Source organism: Bombyx mandarina, chromosome 10 (assembly GCF_030267445.1).
Source record: "Bombyx mandarina strain Sakado chromosome 10, ASM3026744v2".
Classification (NCBI taxonomy): Eukaryota; Metazoa; Arthropoda; class Insecta; order Lepidoptera; family Bombycidae; genus Bombyx; species Bombyx mandarina.
In genome coordinates, this window is record NC_143217.1 from 8,329,929 (window position 1) to 8,341,730 (window position 11,802).

General features: G+C 40.5%; 1 protein-coding gene across 1 annotated transcript; it reads right to left on the reverse strand.

Annotated features, from left to right (window-relative positions):
- Window positions 1–288: 288 nt before the first annotated feature.
- On the reverse strand, window positions 289–7,761 carry LOC114251559 (uncharacterized). The gene is made up of 5 exons (XM_028185874.2): window positions 7,404–7,761; window positions 6,678–6,905; window positions 5,131–5,263; window positions 2,839–2,999; window positions 289–2,142 (listed from the first exon to the last, which is right to left on the reverse strand). Exons 1-5 carry the CDS (start codon window positions 7,503–7,505, stop codon window positions 1,927–1,929), a joined length of 840 nt encoding a protein of 279 aa, XP_028041675.2. The 5' UTR covers window positions 7,506–7,761; the 3' UTR covers window positions 289–1,926.
- Between the last annotated feature and the right edge of the window lie 4,041 nt (window positions 7,762–11,802).

Genomic DNA, 11,802 nt, shown 5'->3' on the forward strand with positions numbered 1-11,802 from the left:
TTAGTTATTCTCCAATTGTGGAACAGTTCCTGGTATTGTATTAGGTTAACTAGATCTTGACTGATTTACCCATTTCGCCAAAGCCCCTTTACGGCAATAAAAGTGAAAAATGCTATTTCTCAAGGTCATGTTTTCAAATCTATCTTTCTGGTTCCACTCTAGTAGAAGATAATTTTGCATTTCAAACTATAATTTGTCAGAAGAAATTACCTTTATGGTAAACCAGGAAGAACAGTTTGAACCAAAGAAATCCTAAAAATCCGAATTAAAGGATAAAAACAATACAAATAATTTATAATATCAGGGCAACAAAATTTATTTAAAAAATCATGAAATATAATATATTCCCACTAACATTACAATTCCTGTGGTGTGAAAATAGTCGAGTCTAGAACTTAAAAGCTCCTCGTGCACTAGGCGGACGGCCTGCGGCAGCCAGACGAACATATGGCGTTGCATGGGAGCCAGCCCACTCCCGACTAGGCGCGTTAACACCTCTGCCTCCGCCATTCGCCCAATCATGATGTACGATCAACCCATACCGTGAGCCCCGAAAATCAAATACTTAGGCGTCACCGTCGACAATGGAATGACATTCCGCCCCGACTTAAAGACGGTACGCGACCGTGCCACCTTCATACTAGGACGCCTCTACCCGATGATTTGCAGGCGAAGTAAATTGTCCCTTAGAAATAAGGTGACACTACAAAATTTGCATACGCCCCGTCATGACCTATGCAAGTGTAGTGCTCGCTCACTCGGCCCGCACTAACTTAAAATCACTCCAAATTATTCAATCCCGTTTTTGCAGGATAGCCGTCAGAGCCCTGTGGTTCGTCAGGAACGTCGACCTCCATGACGACTTGGACTTAGAGTCCATCAGTAAGTATCTACAGTCGGCATCAATGCGGCACGACACGAGAACCCCCTCATCGTGGCCGCCGGTAACTACATTCCCGATCCTGCAGACAGAATGGAAAGCAGTCGACGTCGATGTCACTAACGGTGCTTTTCGGTACCTCAAGCACCGCGGTCATCGTTCTCGTCGAACCCATCGCTTGCGACGAAGGGCTCGACGAGTAAATTAACCCACAGACACAGCCCATTGAGTCTCTCGCCGGATCTTCTCAGTGGGTCGCGTTTCCGATCCGGTGGTAGATACTGCGAAGCACGGCTCTTGCTAGGGTTCGTGTTAGCAACGTCGTCAGGTTTGATCCCCGTGAGCTGACCTATTAATTAAGGTTACGCTAATATAACCTCTCAAGATTATCAGTTTAGGTAGGAAAAAAAGGGAGCCAGCGCACATAGTAGCCCCGATCTCCTCGTAGCCATTACAACGCGCCTGTTGCACGGCAGGTCATTGGCTGCATGCGGCCAGAGCGAGTGTTGGCGAATGTGGTTGCTGTCAGTCTCCGCACACTTATAGCAGTCAATGCATATTTGTTTTGCCATTCAAATCATTAACAAAAAGAGTCCGCAAATAAATCCCTATAAGATGCTGATGATCAGTTCCTATTTGAGGGACCTGAGGCTGATTGAGATTATGTATTTCCAATTTTGGTGGAACGTACAGTGTGTCTTTAAACTTATACCCGTCTCTTTCACGCACTTAGTTATGTAACGCACAGCATGCTTGTACAAACTCGTGTAGTTAAAAAGCGGTCTGGGTATGTACGAACATCTTTAAAATAGGTATAGAATTATACCGCTCGGCGAAAGGATCACAAATGGCTGTCGATTGGCTGCCATAACTGGTTGCGCAGCTAGGCTGCCTAGTGCGCGGGGAGTGGTACTAACAATACTTACAATATTGTTAATTTTGTATCAGTAACAAAATAATCAGTTTACAGTTTACGCCCAAAGTATCTTCTAAATTATTAAAAAGAAAACTTTTTATATCATGCATTCTAACTATGCACTCTCTAACTATGCATTCATCAAAACTATCTTTCCATCTGCAATTGCAGCATAAACATTATTCAAATTACTAGATAGTGAATTAACGCAAGCTCCAAGATTCACTTCACCCGCTGCCTCCAGCTTATCACTTACTATCTTCCACCTCCTGACAAAACCATCCCACCCTGCAGTCCAAACGTAGTCTCCTGTCACAGCCATGCTGGTAACTATCATGTCGCTTACCTGTGATATAAGATACTCATTAAATGCTACGTACAAATGTCAAAAAATTTCATATCTAAACTGCGATTCTGATTCTCCGAAATACCGTATAAACTTAACATTTATTCGTAGCGTATAAATTGCCGATCCATTTGTCAATATTTTATTGACAACATGATTTGTGCGTTTTTCGTTAGATTTAAATAATTATTAGTGTTAAATCCGAGAGCAAATACGTGATGTAATCTATTACTAACTAGAATTCTCTTAACACAATTGACAAAACCATTAGGTACTTAGATTTTGTGAATGTCGACCAAATAATAAGTACATTGATTAGATAATCTATTTTTTTATTATTGAAAACTCATTTATTTGGAGAGTTAAAGTACAAATTTCTGTGATTCCATTACACCGAGAGGTAAAAGGAATAACATTGCACTCAGTTTTAGTTAAATATGATTTATAATGTTATTCCTTGCATGTATCGATATAATGTATCATCATCAGCTTCAGCTAAAAACCGTCACTGTTATATAGACATAGGTCTCTTCCAAGATTCTCTGTAATAACCGGTCTTTCGGTACCAGCATTCAGCGAATTGCTGCAACCTTTAACATGTCGGCAGTCCTCCCTGCAAAATGTAGCGCCTTCTGGTGCAAGTAAAACCACATTATGGGAGAAACATTTTGTACTCCGAAAAATAATATGACAGACCTTTATTTCGTGTAACAGTTTGAAACCTGTATCAAAAGAGCTGTCATGTAATCTGAGGCTATTGCCACCTCTGGCCACAACTAAAAGCTTTGATCCTACTACTCTCAATGGTGCACGACCTTCCATTGTACGACGTGTGATAAAACGCGTTTTAGATTCGTCTGAAACAAACACATAATATTTAGACATGTTTCGTAAGTATTCTTTATGCTGGGAATTCTCATTTGGGGACAATCCTGGAGACCCAGGTACCATTGATTAGACACTAGTTCGACTTGAGGAAACTGTGTCTCAGCCCTAGTATTAGAGCACAGAGAATCCAATCTGTTTTGGAGAAATCCTGTATCGTGTAGCATATGGATCGTAGATGTAAGGAAAATCATATCATATGGAAAGTTAAAAACTTGTAAAAGTGTCCAGCTGTATGCTATAAATAATAGTTCAACAACTTCTCACAATCGCGCTAGTGCAGACAAAGGGTAAGGTATGAACGTAGTAATTGCAGTCAATGTTATGACTGCTTTCTGAAAAATAAATTATTTTTTAGCGAAAAACAATGTTTTCGTACGTCAATTGATTAAAGGTTTCGGTGTTTTACTAACAAAAAATATAGGTGCAGAAATTGAATGCTTTTATGGGATTTTTTTTATTTTCGTTTTCTTTCTCATGATCTTTTGAACTCTAATTTTAAATGTACTTATTCATCTGTTTATTTCATTATATTTATTTATTTTCTATGCCACAATTCTTTCTTCTTATTAATATATTTATTTTTTAATATTCACAAATAGTTATATGATACGTGAAAAATCATAAAATGTTGTTTTCTAATTTAGGTGGATTTTGAAAAGCGCGCCATAATTTAGCGGAAGTTTTTCTTTTCTTGTTTATTTCTCAAACCTACTCTAATACCCTGTTTTCCAATTACAGCACAAGAGCGCATTATGCGGCATAATGCTCAACGTTGAATGTTTCAACTACAGCAACGCTTCGCACAATCGAGCACTCTCAAAAGTAATGCTTTCGCGTGATACTCGCAATCGATACCGACTCGATTGTGCGAAGCGTTGCTGTAGTTGAAACATTCAACGTTGAGCATTATGCCGCATAATGCGCTCTTGTGCTGTAATTGGAAAACAGGGGTAATATTAGGCGCTTCTTTGAAAAATTTACCTTGATGCTAAGGTGGCGCCACCCTAATTTAATACATTTCGACGCACACTTTCATATACACAGTTGATTCTCCTTACCTCTACCCCCATTGCGTAGGGGAAAGATAGTTGACATCGGAGTGTCAATCGCGAGAACAGGACGGGACAAATTCTAAGCTTCATGCTTCGGATAAACTCCGCCAAACTTTTTTCATTAGCGTAGTTGGATAAACGAACGGCTTCCCTAATGTTGAGCCACGTTTTGAGATATTACCCGGTCGGCGGTGTATAGCGTTCCGACCCGGCAGGCTAGTTCTGGCCCAGCGGGATGTCCCGGAACACCAGCGGCATCGCCCGGGCGGCCTGGTAGGGCCGCCGTACCGCGGAGACCGGCGTGGTTGGTCGTCGACTATCGCCTCGACGACCTGTCGGTCGGGCGTCCTCGGGGTGTCGCCGCGTGTCTGGTTTTAGTGTTGACCGCGGGAACCCCCTTACTCTGACCGGGCTCTAACCCCAGACGGAGATCGGACGTCGGGTGTAAGAGTGCAGGGGAGTTCTTTAGTGCGGGCCCTAAAATTCCTTGGGCCTTGGTCTGCTCCCAACTCCTTGCAGATCGTCAAGTCCCACATACCCCGTGCGCGCGTGCCCCCTAGGCGCGGGGACCTCGTAGGAAGTTCAGCCCCCGGCCAGAAAAAAAAAGTTTTAAGATATTAGATTCTTCTTCTTTTTCTCCACCTTATCCCACTAAGTGACCAATACCGGTTTCTTTGTTTTGGAATGTAGGATTGCTGGGTTCCAGTTTCACCAAGACAGGACAGGGCGAGCAAAGGTAGGTACAGCCAGGAGAGAAGGTATTTGCTAAGCTGTCCGAGCGCCTTTAAAGGAGACCTAACAACTCAAGGGCAGCTGCTTCGCGAATGAATTTACTAAGGGATCAGAATCGCAACCGGCTGAGAAGATCCAGCGAAAACTCAGCGGGCTTATGTATGGGTTAGGAATGCCGGTAACATACTATACCAGCTAAAACTATCTATTCAGATAATCTGACCCACGATGCTATTATTATTTTTATTTATCTTAGTAATCGGTCACATAAGTTACCGGGAAATCGAACTACTAAAATACCAAGGAAAAGTCTCACCTGGTTTTATTTCAGTAACTGTCACATCTAAATCTCTAACAGTAAATAAATAAGGTGCATCGAACCATAGATCTTTTACTTCCTCTAAAACATTATATTTCGCTTTTTCAACGCCATTTTCATAAACCACAATCTGCAACAAGATTTCAATTGAAGTCAGAACCAGACAAGTGGTAGCTTCGTTTAATAAAATAAAATGTAAGCTATAACCAATCCTATACAATTGTAGGGCGAGCTATTAATAACCCCGGGTAGCTTTTGGTGTTTTTTTTGTTATTGCCCGTATAGGCAAGGGAACATACGGCCCGCCTGATGGTGAGTGGTTACCGACGACCACGGACGTCAGCAACACCAGGGGCAGAGCCAAGTCGCTGCCTACAGTTTAAAATATTCATAGATTAGAATAATCAAAGATCGATTTTTTTTCCATTAAGTACACTAGTGTTTCTATACTGTAGGGCAAGTAACAAAATGTAAATAAATAAGCTTCCTGTGACAATAGGTTCGAGACATCCAGATATTAACTTCGTTCGTTTTAGATTAGGCGTGTGTTCACGACATATTATGTATATTTTAATGCTTATTTAAGGCATATTATAATGCTGATCTTAGAAAAAGTATATTGATGCTGATGACTAAGACTCTAAGACACTCAACAGACATATCGAGGGATGTAACTATAAGGGCTCCAAACATCTGGGAGGTAGTTTCATAACTGCGTCTCAAGGAAGCAGCATTCACGTAGTGATAGGAATCAAATAACGCTTCTCGGCTTCATTAACGTATGTGACCCGAAGAGGAATATCTGAATGTATTTTTGAAGTTGTCGTGTCCTGAAAGCTAAGACACACGGTGCATTTGTAATATGCGAAGCGACTGTGCCGGTGTTCAAATCCCACAAGTAGGTACCATTACTTGTAATGAAATACATAGTTAACAAATGCTTAGGAAGGAAGTGAAGTGAAGACAGTGGAGGAATAACATCGTATAATTAAATAAAACCTTCAAAAATTATAATTTGCGTAATTACTGGCAGTGGACGTATTGTGAGTCTGCACGGGTAGGTACCACCACCCTGCCTATTTCTGGCGTGAAGCAGTAATGCGTTTCGGTTTGATGGGTGGGGCAACTGTTGTACTGCAAAAACTTAACTGAGAAATCAAGGTGTTGCGGTATTGACGTTGTTGATGTCTATGGGCTTCGGTAACTAATTAACGCCAGGAGGTCTGTTAGATCATCCACTCAGCTAAGCAATAAAAATATAATAAAAATATACATGGAATTTTGTATGATTATTGTAGTACAATTTTTAACTGACAACATGTCGACGACCCGGCTGTCAGGAAATCATAGACAGTATAAAAAATAATAAGAAGATGATGACCGAAGTTTAAAAGTGAAAGGATTTTGTTCTAAATCGCTGTAAACTACTTAAGAATTAAATACTAAAATATTGTTCTTCTTTGGTATTTGCCCACATATTTATATGAAAGTATTTAAAATTTTTCAAGATTGTTGGACTGAATTATTATATGGTAGATACCTACATTCCCAATTTCATCTCCAGCAAAGACCTGCTTCCCAAAAACACGCAACACGCCGACATCCCCTCCATTCAAAGGGAATTCTTTAATTTTTTCGCCATCTGAATTCCATACTCTGATACATCCATCGTTAGAAGAAGAATAAATATTTCCTTCCGCAGCTGCCAACGCAAACAATTGGACGGAATGCGCTGGCCATGATGTATTTGAAGACAGATCAGCGCTGTAAGACTGAATTTGCGAACTGAATGTATTAAGACTGAAATTTATTTTGTACAATTTAATCTAATCGAAGTAATCTTATGAAAAAGCGAAGTTAGAAAAGTCTTTCTGTGTGAAAACAGTATTTTTTTAAATTTAAATTAAAATTAAATATGATATTAAACTTTTAAAGTTATTTAAAAAATATATTACCCAGGACTTATGATTGTACATTGTGCAATAATATTAGTTATTTTGGTTCCAGTTTGAAAGGACAGCCCATCGGATATAAATCAGTTATGAATGCTATTGAGACTTTCAGTCTTATAACTCAAGATGTTTAATCATAATGGATGAACTGTAGTCAATCTCTCAAGCACTAAAAAGTTAGCTAGTTAGTAGCAAAAGTAAATCTAGGTATTGTAATACTTATTATTATAGACATAAATGGTTGATTATTACAAGAATAACACTATCTCATTAATGTATGACGGTTTTACCTGAAAACAAAACAAAAATGAAACTTACGTATATGTGACCGCTTTCCGTCCCTACAAACAATTTTTCATCCCAAGCGAGAACATACGGTACGGAATCAACTTTAGTTTCAGCTTCAATTTTTATGCTCATATTTTATTATTATTTAGTACTTTAGATGGAAATAATGTTTACTATTAAATTACGGCTACGCGTACGATGCTCAGGGCAAATTATAGATTATACAATAATTAATATAAAGAGCAAACTCCGCGCAGGCAAGCATACGAAAGCAACTGTTCACTAAAATAGATCGCGGAGGCGGTAGTGATCTTTATGAAGTATGTTTTTAGATCAATAGTTACAGATGCATGTTTTATCCACATTCAAATTTTGTTTGTAAAAATGATCGTCACCTGATACTTAAGTTACAAAAAGATGACAAACTATGTGTGACAGCGCATAAAACAAACGGTTTCAACACAGCACTTCAAACATTTTTTTTTAAAGAAATGCTAAATTTGAATCAAGAATAACAAAAACAGACCGGTCGGTTGCGAGTTGCGACCGAGTGTTAAACAATGGACACTGCATTAGAGTTCCGTATCCAAATGTTAAAAACGAGAAACTTACAATTTCGTTATATTTACCTGACTGCCAGTTCGCTTTTTTTTTTTTTTTTCCTACCTAAGCTGATAGCCCTAGTGGCTATTTCAGCGTAACCCTAACTTTAGTAGGTGAGCTCACGGGGCTCAAACCTGATGACGTTGCTAACACGAACCCTAGCAAGAGCCGTGCTTCGCAGAATCTACCACCGGATCGGAAACGCGACCCACTGAGAAGATCCGGCGAGAAACTCAGTGGGCTGTGTCTGAGAGTTAATTTACTCGTCGAGCCCTTCGTCGCAAGCGACGGGTTCGACGAGAACGGTGACCGGTGCTTGAAGTACCTAAAAGCACCATAAGTGGATCGGGAGGATCCGAGATGACGTGTTTTGGGCGACGTCGACTGCTTTCCATTCTGTCCGCAGGATCGGGAACGTAGTTACCGGCGGCCACGATGAGAGGGTTCTCGTGTCGTGCCGCTTTATCGAAGTGGCGCATCGACGCCGACTGTAGATACTTACTGATGGACTCTAAGTCCAGGTCGTCATGGAGGTCGACGTTCCTGACGAACCACGGGGCTCCGACGGCTATCCTGCAAAAACGGGATTGAATAATTTGGAATGATTTTAAGTGAGTGCGGGCCGCGTGAGCGAACACTACACTTGCATAGGTCATGACGGGGCGTATGCAAGTTTTGTAGAGTGTCACCTTATTTCTAAGGGACATTTTACTTCGCCTACATATCATCGGGTAGAGACGTCCTAGAATGAAGGCGGCACGGTCGCGTACCGTCTTGATGTGGGGGCGGAATGTCATCCTACTGTCGAGGGTGACGCCTAAATATTTGACCTTCGGGGCCCACGGTATGGGCTGGTCGAACATCGTGATTGGGCGAATGGCGGGGGCGGAGGTGTTGACGCGCCTAGTCGGGAGGGGGATGCTCAGCGTGGTGTTCGGAGGGCGACCCCTTTTGAAGAGCACCGCTGTGCTTTTCGTGGGGTTGATGTCGATGCGCCACTTCCGGAACCACTGTCCCATGGTGGTAGCTGCGGTCTGAAGTCGCCCGTTCGCATATCGCAGTTAATTTACTGGTTATATTCGAAGTTTATTTGCACCAAGCCGGGGATTTTTCATCGGGTACGGAAACTGATTAATGTTTGAAACAAGTAATAGAATTGATTGATTAAAGCAATTGTCAAATGCCTACGGCTTTATAACAAAAAACATTACTTTTATTATTATTAAATATAACCTAAAAACTGTTACCAGGTTGCTCATTGTCATAATTACAACGTGTAGAGAAAGAGCATCTATCTCGTTACCTTTTCCCGTTCTCCAAGGTGAGCTTGGCAGGACCCAAAATACTTACTAGATCCAGACAAAGCTGGAATCGCTCTTCATGCCCCCTACCTACCTACATATTCGAGATAAAGGAACTTTTTCTCTGTCGCACCTCTATCCTTTTGCGCAGTGGACCCGCAGAAGTCAAGCAACGCCCGCTACGAGCCGTCAGCAATAGCCAAATTATGTATTAATTACAACTCCTACTTTATAGTGTAAGGGGCACATTGCGCATTCCTCTACCAACAAGAAGTTTACCGTGAAGCCGATGCGATAATTTGAATCAGTATGCTGAGTGCGAGTGTTTGACGTTCCCGATATCGTAAGTCACTTTTTTTTTTTTTTTTTTTTTCATATCTATGCTGATAGCCTTAAGAGGTTATTTCAGCTTCACCCTAACATGTAGGTGAGCTCACGGGGCTCAAACCGGAGTGTTGCTAACACTGGCCCTAGTAAGAGCAGTGCTTCGCAGAATCTACCACCGGATTGGAAACGCGACCCACTGAGAAGATCCGGCGAGAAACTCAGTGGGCTGTGTCTGTGGGTTGAAGTCACTCAAAACTCAAATTTGTATGGAATTGGAACGCCTAGGTTTACCACTAGGGGCGCTGTTCCAACTGCATTTATATTTGAGTTAAATTTAACGCTATCGAGAATGTTAAAAAACTCGCACTAAGCACACAGAGAGGTGTCGAACCTTCTATTTTGACATTTATCAATGATTTTAACACAAGGTATAATTCGGTTACACGCTTTTTATTTAACTGTGAGTAGCCCGACAAAAATATGCCCTGTTTTACCTTTCATTAAGGCGACATACATGATTCAATCACAAAGACCACCTTTGCGGAAGAGTCCACTCGCGAAAGTGAAAATGTTGAATTGTCGAGTACCTATCGTGAGACACTTTGTTCCATTGTATGTACAGAAGTAAGTATATCATAATTGTTCGTATTACATCATAATACAACGACACACATTATGGCCACAATGCGTTGGCTATCAATTTCACAAGTATAATGTAATGTAGTAGACCACTTTTAATAACACAGTATAAAAAATCTAGAATACTGTTTTAGCTAAGTATCAAATGTTTGTAAAACATCGTTAATAAAAATTTATATGTAGCGAGTATTTTTCTAGATCACAACGATCACCATAGTGCTAGCCAAGACTTTTGCTTTACAAAGCACAAGTCCCGCCTCGCGTGGAGTACTGGTTGGTACCTCTGGGCCGGGTCTCCCAAATACCAGCTACTTCCGTTTGACTCCATACAGGAGAAGGCCGTTCGGATTGACGATAATCCCATTCTCACGGATCGTTTGGAACCTCTGGCTCTGCGAAGGGACTTCGGTTCTTTCTGTATTTTGTACAGGGGGGTGCTCTGAGGAACTGCTTGTGATGATCCCATCGTCTCGTTTTTACCATCTCACCGCCTGCCACCGGAGTGGAGTTCGTCAATATTGCATGGAACCGCTGCGTGGGCCGTGTGCTCGTCTGCCTACAAGCGCAAATAAGAAAAAAGTAGTAACCCCTCACTGTTTTGTTATACAATGGATAGGTACCTACTTTGATGTCTTGTTTTAAGGTGCGCGACGGCATTTGTGACAGCTATGGTTCCGGTAGTCCGGTAAGAAGAGATAAATCCATGAATGTGTTTTAACCATAATTCTAAGCATGTTAGCAACTATCGACGACTATCGTTATCATTGCTTACCATACTATGTATATAATTTACTATACCATTTATTGTTATTAAAAATTACGCAAAACATATTTTGCAAAAATAACTATTGTGTAATAAGAATTTCAGTTTTCTTTGTCATTCACAGGTTTTCGATTTTAGCACAACGTTATTAACCAGGGGCTCCCTATTTAACTATTTAGCGCTTTTTACGCAACAAGTTTCACAAAGCTGAAGTGACTTAATTCCGTGAAGGCTTTATGTATTATATTAAACATTTCAAATATTTTAGTGTAATTTACATTGTGTGCAATGTAAATGGTAAATAAAATAAACTTGCAAATATAAAGAGTGCTTAATCGCCTTGAATGGTTACTGATTATAGAAGTTAAAGTATGAAATTGCCGATTTATACTGAAAAATTGAAATTCGTTTTTTTATTTTATTTAACATATTGTTTAATGAAAATATCTACCATTATTATCTATACATTGCTGCCATCTAATAGGAAGGTCATTTATGCATTTGCGATAGAACTCTAGCGATCTAGATTCTTCAAACTGTGTGAAAGTAGGTATTTTGTACTTCCTCCTAGAATGAAAACTTTATATCACGTAGAAAAATTTTCAAATCACGAAAAAAATGGTAGTCCGTTGGAGCAAGATCTGACGAATACGGAGGGCGACGAATGGTTTCTAATTGCAATTCCTGTAGAGCTAAAACGGTTTCTCGTGCTGTATGAGATCTCGCGTTATCATGGGGCAATAATGGTGAAGATCGATTCATAAGTCGGGGCTGTCTCACTGCAAGTTTTGCTATC